Below are 16,970 nucleotides of genomic sequence, written 5' to 3' on the forward strand. Positions count from 1 at the left end.
AAGGACAATGGGAGGATTTGAAATGGTTGAGAAATTTAGGAACCAGCAAAGTGTTATCTTAAGTAAGTTTTAGTAGCTAGGTTATCATGGACAGTATTTGTAATTTTTTTCTGATAGAGATGGTTCTACATCTACCCAATTTTAATCTTAAATGTCCACTGACTTGAGGATCATGAAGTTCCTTCTGTGGTCATTAGAGAACTTTGTTCATAATCCTTTAACTAATGAAAATTTTTTTTTCAACCATCCACTTGTACATATCGATTACATAGCCCTGATTCATGGAGATGCTTCAGTTGCATCCTGCAAAAGAAATACAAGAGGAACTAATTCTTGGTACTGTGAATCCTCTGCTGAGGGATGGAAGAGATTGAAAAAGGTGAAAGAGCAACCTAAGCCTGCTTTTCCTAGCCTGGTTATTGAATAATCTATATCTCTACAATGCCATTAATTTAAAAAGTCTTTCATCCATAGCAATAAACAATACACCAACATGGACAGCATGTTATTAGTGTACTGACTGCACAATAATTAATGGCCACAGGTCTATCATGCATTGCCATCCATCCCCATTTTTGGCAGATATCACAATGGATTTTCTCATTTAAATTGCCTGTGTGCAACATACACAGCAAAAATAAAAGCCTCATTATAATCAGACTGTTCTATGACAATCTCTGGTCACTTCATCAGGATATAATTGCAAAGTTCCATTCAATGTTGACAGAAAACTCATACAGTGAATCAATTTCCACAAATTTCAACACCTTCATTTATTTACAACAAAACAGGATTAAAACATAATCACTGCAACATGTACAGAATATTCAAGCACAAAGCTTTCACCTCATATGAGGGAAAAGGCATTTCCCTCAAATCAATGACATGTTTAAATTACATTATTTTAGATGACAATTGACGATAATCAATTGGTTTTTTTTTAATGTTTCACATCAAATACTGATCAGGCATTTAATTAGTGAACCTGAACACCAATATTTTGTTTTTGGACATGGGTTAAATTGCTCTCTCCATTGGTTGCACATATAAACTTACTTTGAGCACCTTCATTCACGGATGCGTGATCACAATGTGCCACTAGATTGCCAATATTATTCAAAGTCTCTCCAGGAATATTATCATTTTACCTAGTTCATGGAGAGTTGGTGAGGAATATGGAATGAGGGAGGGAATGCATTCTGACAACGACATCAAGATCCAAAAAAAAGCATTCCCCAAAAGAGGTGCCTATATGCACATAACAGTAAATCCAATTTCTCTAAACATGGAGAGTCTGTTAGACCATTTTACTTGGCAATAAGAACTTGAATAAACAGACTTGCCTCCAGAAATATGAAAGGCACAGAGGGTAAAGACTAACCTTCAGGAAGATCGGTCCCCTGCAAACCAAGCTACGTTTAACATTAAACTAATTAAGGATGCAGAGATCTCCATGGAAAGTTTGATTGTAAATTAAAGACCAGACCATTCATTCCTATTTTTGACCAGTTGACAAAATGAGAATAATGACAGTAATCACCAGAGTTTTTAATTTTCATTTAAAATGTTAAACTATTTAAGCAAAAATAAAATGACATCCAACTTTAACAACTTTAGGCAACTATAAACACGTCACCAAACAAGACATACAAATTACAACCTTATGCAATTCTACATACTGTAAAAATAGTTTAAATATGATATCCCACCCAAATATTTTTAAATCAACACTTAAAATGCACACATCCAGTCACACAATTCTCCCTCTGAGCACATACACAACAAAGCAGTTATTAAGACAACTACTTTCTTTTAAAACTCTTATATATAACAAACAGATTTTACAAAAAAAATATTTTCCCTAACTTTAGAACATTTTTACAACTCTGTTAAAAGTGAACAAGCATAATTTTGTGGATGAGGAACCACTTACATGCCATATCAACCAAGTGACCACACTGTCAGCTTGGTTGAAAGTCATTGCACATGATCATGGTAAAAAATAAAGCAGTATCCCTGGTTATGAATAAACCTACTTTCAACAGGTTTGCTCGTGATATGATTCATGAGGATATCTTTAACTATGAAAAATAATTCATACAAATATAATAAACTAAAAAGTACATAAAAAGCTACTCAACAATGCAATGCCACTTTAAATAAAATAGATTAAAAAGTGCAAGGCAAAATCTGAAGTTTTTAGGCACATCCATCTGTAGAAGCAAGCTCACACTACAAATTCCAGTTCAATATTAATAATTTTTCCAGAACTTCTGGAATAGCTAAATTTTCATTCTATTCCCTGCGGCGTTAATGGCTTAATTTCCTCCAGTGTATTAAGCGTGTCTCAATTTGCCTTTCTTTGTTTTTGCAGGTTTGGGTTTTGGGATGTATTGATTATTTGCCTGATATTCTAGTTCTTTATGGAAGTAGTCAATTGTTTTGTTTAGGCCTTCTTCCAAGGGAACCTATATAGAGAAAGTCAGAGATTTGTGAAAAATATCAAGTTATTTCTTTAATGCTCATGCTTTATGATGAAACCCCAGACATTTTTAACATGCATCATCAAATTCCCATTCACCCATTGCATACTATGGCACTAAGAACAGTAATACAGGCAAACCCCAATATACGCTACTTCAATCAACGCAAAATTCTGTTTCCGTGATTTGAAAAACTGTTGACTATTTCCTGTTTTATGCATGTCATTATGCAGTTACTGCAAGATCCTTCTGGAAAACTCGAGTAACAAGTAGATTGTGTGAACGACCCTAAATAAAATGTGTTCAAATGACAGTCAGACTCAGTGTGTACCCCCTATTAAATATGGATAAAAGAAAATGTGGAAAGAATCTGACAGTGATATTAAAAGGAAGGGAAAAGCAATTACTTTTGAAGAAAAACTTGAAGTTATTAAATGACATGAAGACAGTGAAAAATCGGACATGATCTGGGCTACGAGTCAACAGTATGCACAATTCTAAATAAGAAACATAAAGGGAGCGTGGCCATGCAAAAGACTTAGACAGATGCGTTTTGGTTAAGTTCTCTGTGAAGTGTGCTAAATAGACTGTTAAAACTTTAAAATCAAAATTTTCATCAAAAATAGATAAAGCTAGCACAAAGAAGTCAAGGGAACTGAGAACAAAGACTGAAGAAGCCCCTCTTCAACTGGGAACATTGGGTGAAAGTCCGAAAGGGAGTGATGCAAAAAATTGCGATGGGACTGGCAGAAGCAGGTAAAACTGGGGAGTCGGGTCAAGAGCTAACTATCATCCTGGAAAAAAATGGAGAATTTGAGTAACCGATTCATAAGTGTTGAAATGGAGATATGACAGAAAAAATGAACAAAACACAAGAGATCATTGAAGATCTGATGGAGAGAATGGGATGAACAGAGAATTGAAGAAAATGCATGAAAAACTTGAGGCTTTGGAAAAAAAAGCCAAAGAATGGGAGTCGGATAAACAAGGACTGCCTGACAAAATTGATCATATGGAGAACTTCAGTCAACGGCACAATGTCTGAATTATTGGACTAAAGGGAGGAGATCCAATGAACCTTTTTCAAAAATGGATCCCATAAGTGTTGGAAGAAGACAAATTTGGAGGAAAAACTGCACATTGAGACAGCTCATTGAACACTTGGACCCAGAAGAGATGGTGACCAGAGACCATGACCAGATCTGGTGAGGCTTTTAAGCTACTGAGTACAGGAGATAATTCTGGGAGTAGCATATGACTACCCTAAGCAGAATAATGGCCCGCCCGTGGTTGATCATGAAAAGGTGCTATTTTTTCAAGAATTTAACCTGGTCTTGATAAAACAAAGAAAAGAATTTGAAGATGTGAAAAGACATGAAATATTTAATGATATACCCCATGATTTTGAGGGTCTAAGTAGCAGAAGAAAGTAGCAGATGATTTTTCAAGACCAAGAACAAGATGGAAGATTTTCTGTGATGTTTGTAAAAAAAAAAAATTGAGGTGTTGAAGGGGAAGATTGTGAAAATATTTATAATGGAACTAAGTAAAAGTAGTATTTTAAAAAAATTTTTGTTAAACTGTCTTGTATTTATTGTTTAAAAGTAAAAAATATAGAAGTGCTCATGGAGAGCTCAGTAAAAGGGAAAAATAAATTGGGAAAAGTAATAGTAGGGTGGAGACTCTGGTCTAAGGGAGAGAACTGCACCTGGAAAGGAGTAACTAAAAGATGGTGTTAAAGGGAGGGGTTCTTCTTCCTTGATTGATTCCGCAGGCCTTTTTTGAGGGTTTTCAGGGCGTTTTTGTATACGTCACCACCAGGGCAAGGACATTGTGTTTTCTAATTTTTTGTCAAAAAAAATTGTTTTAAAGAAGAATATGGATGGAACATTGAAATTTATTCATTTTAATATTAATGGAATGAATGGACAATTAAAGAGAAAATGGTTCTGGGCAGACCTAAAAAAAAATTAAAGGCAGATGTCGTCTGTTTACAAGAAACACATCTTACCAAATTGGAACACGCAAGATTAAAAAAAAGATGGGTGGGGCAAGTAATAAATGTCTTCATTTGGATCAAAAGCAAGGGATTTAGCAATTCTAATTAATAAAAATATACCAATAATAATAGAGACATTAACGGATCAAGCTGGAAGATTTGTAATGGCACATTGCAAAATGTATGCAGAATCACTGATGTTTATGAATACTTGCGTCCCAAACTATGATGATGAAGTCTTTATGAAGGATATCTTTTTAAAATTTCAAGGGGAAGACAAAATATATTGATTGGAGGAGATTTCAATTTTTGTTTAGATCCAATATTGGACAAATCAGCAAGAACAATAACAACGGGCGAAAGCTGCAAAAATGACATTATCATTTATGAAGAATTTAAATTTAATTGATATATGGAGGCGGCTCAACTCCTTAGAAAGAGACTATTTGTTTTATTCAAGGGTACGTAGTTCACATACAAGGATTATCCTATTGTTAATGTCTGCTCAGTTATTAAGTAGAGTGGTAAAAATGGAGTATTATGATAATGGAAAAGAAAGTATGTATAGAGGGTGTCTTAACAGTACATTACTAAAGAAGGATTTTTGTGAATTTATTAAGAGACAGAAATATTTTGTGAAAATAATCTTCCTTCTACTGACAATAGTTTTATAATATGGGATACAGTTAAAGCTTATTTGAGGGGACAAATTATTTCTAATACAAAAAACCTTAAGAAAGAATATGCGAGAGAACTAGAAGGTTTAGAAAAAAATAACAAAATTGGAAAAGGAAAATATCAGATATCAGGAACAAGAAAAATATAGAATATTAGAGAATAAAAAGTTACAATATAATACACTATAAACATATAGAATAAAAAAAGACACTAAAAACTAAACAAAAATATTATGAACTTGGAGAATAGCACATAAAATGTTATCTTGGCAGGTAAAAGCAGAGGAGCCATCCAGAAAGATAGAAACAGAAACTGATACTATAACATATAATGAAAAATAAATAAATAATGTTTAGCAATACTATACAAAACTACATAATTCAGAATTAGTAGGAGATGAAAAGGAAATGGAAGAATTTGTAACAAATGTTGAACTTCCTAAAATAGGAGAGAGAAAAAGATGACTTAGTTGCACCTTTTACAAGGGAAGAAATTGAGAAAGCTGTAGGCACTTTACAAGCTAATAAGTCCCCGGGGGAATGGGTTCCCTTCTGAGTTTATAGACAATTTAAAGATTTGTTGATGCCTCTTTTGATGGGTGTGTTGGACCAGGCGGTAGAGACTCAAACCTGCCTGGAAACTTTTTCAATTGTTGTAATTACAATGCTACCGAAGAAAAGTAGAAATCCATTAAAAACCTCATCTTACAGACCAATATCACTTCTGAATGCAGACTACAAAATTCTAGCAAAGGCATTAATAGATTGGGTGAATATTTACCAAAATTAATACATCCAGACCAGGTAGGATTTGTTAAAGGAAGATATTCTTCAAATAGATTGGGTAGATTATTCAATATAATGCATATGGTTAGACTATTTCTTTCAATCTAGAAAAGGCATTCAACTGATTAGAATGGTCTTTCTTATAATAAAATGTTAGAAAAATTTGGTGTAGGGAGAAAATTCATGAATTGGATAAAAACTCTTTAACGATAGCCACAAGCTAAAATTATAACTAATAACCAAATGTCATAGTTTTTCCGCAAGGATGGCAGTCTCTTCAATCAGAGGCACCTGCAAGCTCACACCAAGACACAAGAGAAACTTGTCCGTGAACTACTCTTTGCAGACGATGCCGCTTTAGTTGCCCATTCAGAGCCAGCTCTTCAGCGCTTGACGTCCTGCTTTGCGGAAACTGCCAAAATGTTTGGCCTGGAAGTCAGCCTGAAGAAAACTGAGGTCCTCCATCAGCCAGCTCCCCACCATGACTACCAGCCCCCCCACATCTCCATCGGGCACACAAAACTCAAAACGGTCAACCAGTTTACCTATCTCGGCTGCACCATTTCATCAGATGCAAGGATCGACAATGAGATAGACAACAGACTCGCCAAGGCAAATAGCGCCTTTGGAAGACTACACAAAAGAGTCTGGAAAAACAACCAACTGAAAAACCTCACAAAGATAAGCGTATACAGAGCCATTGTCATACCCACACTCCTGTTCGGCTCCGAATCATGGGTCCTCTACCGGCACCACCTACGGCTCCTAGAACGCTTCCACCAGCGTTGTCTCCGCTCCATCCTCAACATCCATTGGAGAGCTTTCATCCCTAACGTCAAAGTACTCGAGATGGCAGAGGTCGACAGCATCGAGTCCACGCTGCTGAAGATCCAGCTGCGCTGGATGGGTCACATCTCCAGAATGGAGGATCATCGCCTTCCCAAGATCGTGTTATATGGCGAGCTCTCCACTGGCCACCGTGACAGAGGTGCACCAAAGAAAAGGTACAAGGACTGCCTAAAGAAATCTCTTGGTGCCTGCCACATTGACCACCGCCAGTGGGCTGATAACGCCTCAAACCGTGCATCTTGGCGCCTCACAGTTTGGCGGGCAGCAACCTCCTTTGAAGAAGACCGCAGAGCCCACCTCACTGACAAAAGGCAAAGGAGGAAAAACCCAACACCCAACCCCAACCAACCAATTTTCCCCTGCAACCGCTGCAACCGTGTCTGCCTGTCCCGCATCGGACTTGTCAGCCACAAACGAGCCTGCAGCTGACGTGGACTTTTTACCCCCTCCATAAATCTTCGTCCGCGAAGCCAAGCCAAAGAAGAAAGAAAGAGAAGATCGAGTAGACAATAATGCTGTAACCAGCATTATTTATTCTAACTATTGAACCTCTGGTGGAGACTATAAGAGGACAACCAGATATTAAGGGCTTCACAGTGGATAGGAAGACCATAAAATTAGTTTATTTTCTGATGATAGGCTATTATTTGTCTGAACTGGCTGAATCACTGATAAGATTACAAACAATATTAGAAAAATATAGAAGAATATCAGGATATAAAATATAGATAAAAGTGAAATAATGCCATTGCAAAATTTTGATTATGAAAGATATCAATAAGGAAGTAGATTTAAATGGAAGGATGGAATTAAATACTTAGGAATAATGATAGATAATAATTAACAGAACATATATAAGCTTAATTATATCCCTCTTCTAGAAAAAAATAGAAAAATATTTACAGAAATGAAAATATCTTCTGATTACATTAAGGGTAAATAGTATAAAAATGAAGGTAATGCTAAGACTACAGTGTCTCTTTCAATCATTGCCTATTGCAATAAAAATTCTTTAAATTATTACATAATTGTATAAGACAATTCCTATGGAATAACAAAGTACCAAGAATTACACTGGAAAAGGTAACAGTAATATGAACTGGAAGGACTTAGACTTGGATTTTAAGAAGTATTATCTATCAGCGCAAGCAAGATTTTTATCATCTTTCTTTGAAGAAAAAATTCCCCCTTCGTAGATTCGAATGGGGCTGAATTCAATAAAATAGGAGACAATTATGACTTTATTTATAAATGGAATGTTAAGTCAATAACAAAATAAACCAGATAATCCAATATTAAGACTCATGATTAGAATATAGCAAGAAATAAATGAATGTATCAGGGGAAAAAAAGCAAGAATATCACTGAGGACACCACTATGTAAAAATGTACTACTGCCTATGAATCTGGGTAACAATATATTGAATTCATGGTATGATAAAGGAATAAGATACATTGATGAGTGTTATATGGAAGGAACTCTTTTGAACAATTAAGAAAGAAGTGTGGAGTAGCTAATGGGACATTCTTTTGCGTTCTCCAGTTAACATCGTTCTTAAGAGAAAGATAGGAACCAAACTTGGCCCCATCTGAAATTAGTGAGATGGAATGAACGATTTGGCTGGGGAACACACCTAAATTTAAAACTAAGATGTACTTTGCTCTCCAAAATGAAAGTGCAAAGCCAGGTTTACAGAGGTTGAATGAGAGGGGGGAGTCGGATCTAGGTGTTGCAATAATGGAAAGATGCTGGTCTGATTGGTGTTTGCATAGCATGACATCAATTATAAATGCAAGATATGGATCATGGAATATAATTTCTTACACCAGTTATATCTCACACCACAGAAGTTGCATAAATCAACATCTGAAATGTGTTTTAGGTGTGGGATAGAAATAGGAACTTCTTACCTGCTATGTGGTCGTGTATGAAGGTGAGACCTTTCTGGTAGGATATTACTGAAATACTAACTAGGATAACAGGGCTGGCCTTCACAGACAACCTGGAGCTTTACCTTTTGGGCAATTTGATTGCAATAAGTGATAAACTAACTAAATTGCAAATTTCATTTGTTAATATAGCTTTTACTGTGGCAAAAATGTGTTGCAATTTCTTGGAAGCCTGACTCCCCTCTACAGATAACACGATGGAAGACACAGATGAATAGTTGTATTCCTATGGGAAAAATCACATATAATCTAAAACATAAATATGACGTATTTATAAAAATATGGCAACCATATCTTTACTATGCAGGAGACCAAATATAAAAAGATGCTATTATTATAAAAAAATATGTGACCTTCCAATGAAGATTTTCTTTCTTAAACCCAAATGTAAGCCCTGACGGTCTACAGATTTATACTGGGAAGAGGGAGGGAGGGAAGGGGTTGTTGTGTTTGTAAGAAAAAAAAGTTATATACATATATTTATATATTTTGAAAATGGAAAATTTTGATATGTATATTTATGAAAAAAAGAAAAATATTAAAAAAAATGTACGAATATAAAGAATAAAGTAAAGTTGCATCAGTTTCTCTAAACATGCAAATTACTCAAAACAGAAGTCCATTAATGATTGAAATGCAACAGCTACTTCATCTTTGGACTGAAGATTGTAACCAAAAGCACTTTGTACAAAAACATTCAAACTAAATCTTAAACATCTTTATGATGCTTAAAGAAAATACATTTCAAGGGTTAGGGGGTGGAGGTCAGAGGCAAGCCCTCTGTTATGTTCCATGTACAGTTCCCAAATTTGTTCAAATAATGTGACTTTAGTTTTTAAATTATGTTATTTTTTCCAATGGAATACATTTATTCATTTCCATGTACCATTGATGTATTCTCAGACTCTCTTCCGATTTCCAAGTTGACATTATACATTTTTTTCTACAGCTAAGGCTATCATAATAAATCTTTTTTGCCCTTCATCCAGTTTGAGGCCTAATTCCTTACTACTTGTATTACTTAGAAGAAAAATCTCTATTTTTTGGTGATTTTATTTAATATCTGATTTAGGACTAGAGGAGAGTACTTAGTTTGGTGTGGACAAGAAGGGCCAAAATGGCCTGTTTCCATGCTATAATTGTTATATGGAATATGGAAACTTTTGCTGCATTATTGGTTGGTTTGACAGCTTTATACATCGAACAGGATTACACAACGTAAAAATTATAGGGGAAGCTGCTAGCGCCTGATAAAACTGCTGCTGAAGAATTTCCAGATACTTTTCAAAAAGGACTTGTACTTGTTGAAGCCGCCATGGAATTTTATCTAAATGTCGATCCTAACGTGGAAAGAAGCATGGAAGTCCACAGCAATTTAGAAGAAGCAATAATGAGCTAAAGGAAATTGAATAATGAGAGAAAAAAAAAATCAAAATCTGTGCAGTCAACTTTGGACAAACATTTTTCTAAGAAATAGTTTAGTTATGATGTAATTATGAAATAAATCATAATTATTTTTCTTAACCTTAACAGTTTTGGCATTTTATGCAGTTAAAAGTTGTTTTTAAAAAGAAATTTTTCTAAGTCTTGATGGATTATTTGAAAGGATGGGGATTTATTGTAATTGTTAATCACTTAACAAAAATTTGTCTCATGCAAGTAAAAAGTGGGACGAATTAATTGCTTAAAGCAGGGTTTGCCTGTACTTTCCATAAGAACACCATCAATTTGCTGGAAACATGAAATTGGGTGGGACTACGTTATGAGGATTCAACGTGATTTAAACAAATTGAGCAAGTGGAAAAAATATAGATAAATGCAGCACAATGTGGATAAATGTGAAGTTATTCATTATGTTTGGAAAAACAAGGGCAGCATCTCATTTAAATAGTGAAAGATGAGGAAACATTGCTTCACTGAAAGCAAACACTTATGTAGCAAGCAGTTAAGGAGGAAAATAATATCTTAGTCTTCCTTGTTTCTACACAACCTATAATTATACTATAATTATACATGGCCTAGTGGAGGCCACATCTGGAGAACATTGTGTAGTTTTAGCCTTCTTATGCAAGGAAGAACTGCAGTCTCCTGCACCTATGGGTACTGGTAGATGCTGGTAAGTGAATTTTCCAGTTGTTTGAAACTACGTGTTGAGTGATTGGTGAACTAACGGCAAGGCACACTGTTACAGGTTATATTATATTTGATATTATATATATGTTTTTAAGAAAGAGAGATTGTGGGAAGAGAGGGTTTAGAGTAGGTTACCACAGAGTAACACTTTATATCTCATTTAAAGTACAAGAGCTTGGTTGAAGCCAGTCATGTAGGCACCAGAGGCTTTGCAAAGACAATGGGACTGTTTTGGAAGGAATTTTAAAAAGCATGTGCAAATAAATAGTCCAGGCTCAAAGTGCTGATAAAGATCTTTCAAGGATTGGGTTAGCCCTGCAAGAGGTTCTTGTTTTTACAAGGAGAGAGAGAGGGGGTGGGGGGAGGGGGGGAAAGACAAAACAGGATTCCTCTGTGGGAGAGGGAGAGAGGAGTTCTGCAGACATGGCAAGCTGGCAGCTTGTTGAAATTCCATTTTGAAGATGGGTTGTGAGTTCTAAGTTCAGCCTGTTGAAAAACCCTTGTAGTCCTTACAAGAGGAAATGGCTGGCTAGACTGTTTCTCCTGAAATAAGAGAAACAAGAGGAACTCTGTGGTGACCTGGAAGAAGAGATTATAATTTGGAAAACCCATGATGAGGCAGGTTTCTTTGGCAGGCCACTGAAATGGCTGATCGGAGGGAATCAGTTTGTGTGCGTGTCCAACGAGAAACAAATTTCTCTCTGAACCCAATGAGAACCTTCCTGAGTGGTAACCATTCACCTTCAAGCACCAGAGCCTGGTGAAAATTCATAAATGTTAAATTCTGCGCACTGTACAAGAATTGCCTGATACCGGTGAACCTGGAGGAGTGAGAAGTGAGATTGGATTGTAAATCAAATCATTTTCCTGAACATATACACATTGCATACAAGTGCGCTTAGAATTAGAAGGGGGGGGGGGGTAAAGTTAGGTTAAGTTAATAGTAATAAGTTGAAGTTTGATCCTGTTTTTATGTTTAAAGAAAATTAAATGCAACTTTTGTTTAAATAACCATGTCTTGGTAAATTTTATATTGCTGCTAGGTTTTGGGTCCTCTGGATTTGTAACACACACCAATTTTAAACTTCCATACATTTTAGTAATGTATTTTCCATGATTTTTTTTGATGGTTGCTTGAGGCTGCTGGTTGCTTGAATTCAAGATAACAAAGGTTTTACTGTCATTTGGTCCTGCCGATTATTCCTATTCAGCCTCTGAGGGTCACATGTTAAGAAATTGGGTCTAGAACTTCAGTAGTATGTCAAACACAATTTAGCACATCTTTGGGCAAAAGCAGAAATAGCATAGATAATTCCAATCTCTTTTCAGTGCCAACCGCTCAGTCCAAGATTCCGCCCTGCTCCAGCTCCCACAACAGCCCCTAAGGCTAGAGCTGGATGAGGTCCTCACCCAGGATGAGACATATAAGGCAATCGAACAACTGAAAAGTGGCAAAGCAGCAGGTATGGATGGAATCCCCCCAGAGGTCTGGAAGGCTGGCGGCAAAACTCTGCATGCCAAACTGCATGAGTTTTTCAAGCTTTGTTGGGACCAAGGAAAACTACCTCAGGACCTTCGTGATGCCACCATCATCACCCTGTACAAAAACAAAGGCGAGAAATCAGACTGCTCAAACTACAGGGGAATCACGCTGCTCTCCATTGCAGGCAAAATCTTCGCTAGGATTCTACTAAATAGAAGAATACCTAGTGTCGCCAAGAATATCCTCCCAGAATCACAGTGCGGCTTTCGCGCAAACAGAGGAACTACTGACATGGTCTTTGCCCTCAGACAGCTCCAAGAAAAGTGCAGAGAACAAAACAAAGGACTCTACATCACCTTTGTTGACCTCACCAAAGCCTTCGACACCGTGAGCAGGAAAGGGCTTTGGCAAATACTAGAGCGCATCGGATGTCCCCCAAATTTCCTCAACATGATTATCCAACTGCACGAAAACCAACAAGGTCGGGTCAGATACAGTAATGAGCTCTCTGAACCCTTCTCCATTAACAATGGCGTGAAGCAAGGCTGTGTTCTCGCACCAACCCTCTTTTCAATCTTCTTCAGCATAATGCTGAACCAAGCCATGAAAGATCCCAACAATGAAGACGCTGTTTACATCCGGTACCGCACGGATGGCAGTCTCTTCAATCTGAGGCGCCTGCAAGCTCACACCAAGACACAAGAGAAACTTGTCCGTGAACTACTCTTTGCAGACGATGCCGCTTTTGTTGCCCATTCAGAGCCAGCTCTTCAGCGCTTGACGTCCTGCTTTGCGGAAACTGCCAAAATGTTTGGCCTGGAAGTCAGCCTGAAGAAAACTGAGGTCCTCCATCAGCCAGCTCCCCACCATGACTACCAGCCCCCCCACATCTCCATCGGGCACACAAAACTCAAAAAGGTCAACCAGTTTACCTATCTCGGCTGCACCATTTCATCAGATGCAAGGATCGACAACGAGATAGACAACAGACTCGCCAAGGCAAATAGCGCCTTTGGAAGACTACACAAAAGAGTCTGGAAAAACAACCAACTGAAAAACCTCACAAAGATAAGCGTATACAGAGCCGTTGTCATACCCACACTCCTGTTCGGCTCCGAATCATGGGTCCTCTACCGGCATTACCTACGGCTCCTAGAACGCTTCCACCAGCGTTGTCTCCGCTCCATCCTCAACATCCATTGGAGCGCTTTCATCCCTAACGTCGAAGTACTCGAGATGGAGAGGTCGACAGCATCGAGTCCACGCTGCTGAAGATCCAGCTGCGCTGGGTGGGTCACGTCTCCAGAATGGAGGACCATCGCCTTCCCAAGATCGTGTTATATGGCGAGCTCTCCACTGGCCACCGTGACAGAGGTGCACCAAAGAAAAGGTACAAGGACTGTCTAAAGAAATCTCTTGGTGCCTGCCACATTGACCACCGCCAGTGGGCTGATATCACCTCAAACCGTGCATCTTGGCGCCTCACAGTTTGGCGGGCAGCAACCTCCTTTGAAGAAGACCGCAGAGCCCACCTCACTGACAGAAGGCAAAGGAGGAAAAACCCAACACCCAACCCCAACCAACCAATTTTCCCCTGCAGCCGCTGCAACCGTGTCTGCCTGTCCCGCATCGGACTCGTCAGCCACAAACGAGCCTGCAGCTGACGTGGACTTTTTACCCCCTCCATAAATCTTCGTCCGCAAAGCCAAGCCAAAGAATTCCTTCTCACAAATACTTGGACTTCAAGCACTTGGACAAACAAAGGTTTGTCCCGGTAATATGCATGATGCTTCATAGTTTGCCAGTGTAATTACAGAGGAATCAAGGAATCCTTACCACAGGTTCCCATCCCAGCAATAGTTTGGCTTTCCTGATATCTGGATTCCTTCTTTGGGGATCATCTTGTGCTTCTGGAAGTGACAAGATTTCACTTCTGCTCCCTGCTGGAAAGAAAAATAATACAACTTAATTTATTTTTAAAAAGGAGATAATACTTACTATTGGTCTTGAATGAAGGTAGAAGACTGAGCAACCAAGTAAAATCATTGCACACCTTTGTCTTTGGTCAATTTTGTGATCAACAGAAAAGGTGGCATTTAGCATGTATGCCTTCATCAGTAAGGGCATGGAGCACAGAAGTTGGGCCATCTTATTACAACTGTACAAGACACTGGTGAGACCAAACTTGGTATGCTGTGTGCAGTTCTGTTCATTCAGCCTTAGGAAGGACATAATTTCATTGAAAAGGTTGCAGAAAAGATTCATGAGGACGTAACCAGGACTGGAGGACTTAAGCTATAAAATTTGATCGACTGAGGCTAGTTGAGTCTAAATCTAGATTTAAGAGGAGAGGGAACAGATTTAAAATGGACTTGACGGCTAACCTTTTCCACATAGAGTGTGATAGGTTTGTGGAATGAGCTGCGTGAGGAAGCTGTAGAGTTTTAAAGATATGGATGAGAAAGGTTTAAAGAGAATATGGTCCAAACAAAGACAAATGGGACCATCTCAAGTAGACAAATTGTTGGCATGAATGAGTTCAGCTGAAGGGCCTGTTTCAACACCAGATGATAATGATATTCCTTTTGGGGTTGGCATTTCTTTTTTCTAGAAGCAATAAGTGAATATATATGCAAGCTATTTATAAAGAAAAGGTACTGCAGAATTGTTATTAAGCACAGATATGCAATTCTCCATCATTTAATCTCTATATATTTCTCTCCTCAATTTCAGGAAAATACCTAAAATGTCTAATAGTGCTTCTCTCAATAGATCATGAATTTCACAAAAATGGGTCCACAAATTTGTCATTGTAATGGTGTGCGTTTATTTTTGTATTATGAATGGAAAAATGTATGAGCTTGGATTTTAAGAGGGAGGTGCATTTGGATTCACTTGAATCTGTAGTGAGGCGTTTTACTTCAGTAGCACAGTAGTGGAATCAAACTATTCTTTGGATTAGATCTGAAAGTCAAATTTTATTACAAGGGAGCACAGTGGTGTTGCTAAATAAAACTGCTACCTCAGCAGAGAGATGGTTTTAATCTGACCTTGTGCTGTATTGTGGAGTTTCCACATTCTATGACTGTGGGGTTTTCTTCAGTTTCCTCCCAAAAACATGCAGTTTGTATGATAACTGACCACTGTAAATTGCTCTTGTCTGTAGGAGAGTGGTGGAATCTTGGAGGGGGGGGGGTGGGGGAGGAGACTTAATGAGAATGTGAGGGGATCAAAATAGGTAGGCGATGGTCGGCATGGACCTCCATGCTGTATCCCTCTTTCTAGACTCTAAATTACATTTGCAGTGGCACTGGTAGTTCAAAATTGGCATTTAAAAAGCTCTTAAGATTGCAAAATTCCTCAGGAATCGCACCAGATGAAATGTGACGAAGGAGCACAAAGAAATTTGGATAAGTGATCAAAAGCTTGATTAAGTGACAGGTAGTATCTGAGGAAAGTACAAGTGAATCCATGGGTTAGTCACATCTCTTTGAAGATTCATCAAAACTTTCTGATACATTTACGCTGCTGATAATGAGAAATGAAAACCGCTTTAGGACAATAAAAAAGACAACAGCAAGAAAATATTTCAAATGAGAAATTAGGAAAATGGGCAAGATACACAGTGGAAGGACCTACAATTATTAACAAAGAGATTGGAATGGCTTTGGAGCCTTATAAATCCAAAATAATAAGATAATTCTGAAAACATTGGTGCAACTTTTGAAATCTCACTTTATTCTTAAGTCAATGTAGAGTATTACACAAATGACCCATTCCCCTTGAATTACATTCCTTCCCATACCAGTTCATCAAAATAAGCAAAAAGAAATCTTACCAACAAGACTCCGAATTAATTTGGCAAATTCTAGGATGGTGTGTTCTTCTGGGTTTCCCTGTGAAAATTAAAGTTTGCATTAAAAAAATAGATAAATGCTTAAAGATTTTGAACACAACTGAGAACTTGGATGATGTATTTATTTCTCAATTTGTTACTCATGTTTTTTTTTGCTGTCTGTATACTTTAAAATATTTAAATTACAATAATATTTATACAATATTAAGACAAATTTGAATCCATACAGATTATTGTACTGTATATTGAAGCCACACAAATGCACATGAATGTCTAATAGTGCTTCTCTCAATCAATCACAAGACAATTAAATTGTTTATAAAAACAGGAATATTACACCATGCATTAATATATTACATTTATATTTTAAAAGCAAAATGTGCAATGGACTCAAAGATCCAACTCGCCATTTTCATCCACTAGTAAAAATATTTCTTGCAATGGTTTTATCTTTCTTTATTTTTTAAATGTTTTATTTAACAATTTTTAAACTTCAACAGTAAATACATTTCATTTTATAAAAAAACTTCAAAAATTATACGTGGTATACAAAATCCCCTTTCTCCCTAACCACCCCCCCCAAAAAAAATAGAAAAAATAAATAAAAAAGACTGGAGAATGTCAAGGGGATAAACTATATGTTGTAAAGTTTTTAATAATAATAATGCTGGAATTTACCAAGATATGAGGTCTTCAGAGAGTCTGTAAAACACCCAAATATGGGTGCCATATTTACCAAAATATGATATTTATT

At 37.2% G+C, this 16,970-nt stretch overlaps 1 protein-coding gene across 5 annotated transcripts in view; it reads right to left on the minus strand.

Moving 5' to 3' along the window:
• Nucleotides 1-758: 758 nt before the first annotated feature.
• The window catches only part of uxs1 (UDP-glucuronate decarboxylase 1), an 84,982-nt gene continuing 68,770 nt past the window's right edge, over nt 759-16,970 (minus strand). For 4 of the 5 annotated variants that reach the window (XM_069891138.1, XM_069891136.1, XM_069891134.1 and 1 more), the window contains 3 exons: nt 16,199-16,256; nt 14,197-14,303; nt 759-2,468 (listed from right to left, as the gene is read on the minus strand). In XM_069891138.1, the coding sequence (XP_069747239.1) occupies nt 2,337-2,468; nt 14,197-14,303; nt 16,199-16,256 (297 nt within the window). In that variant the 3' untranslated portion in view covers nt 759-2,336. The remainder of the gene's footprint in view (nt 2,469-14,196; nt 14,304-16,198; nt 16,257-16,970) is intronic. The other variant, XM_069891135.1, reaches the window with a different exon arrangement.

This window comes from Narcine bancroftii, chromosome 7 (genome assembly GCF_036971445.1).
Source record: "Narcine bancroftii isolate sNarBan1 chromosome 7, sNarBan1.hap1, whole genome shotgun sequence".
Taxonomy (NCBI): Eukaryota; Metazoa; Chordata; class Chondrichthyes; order Torpediniformes; family Narcinidae; genus Narcine; species Narcine bancroftii.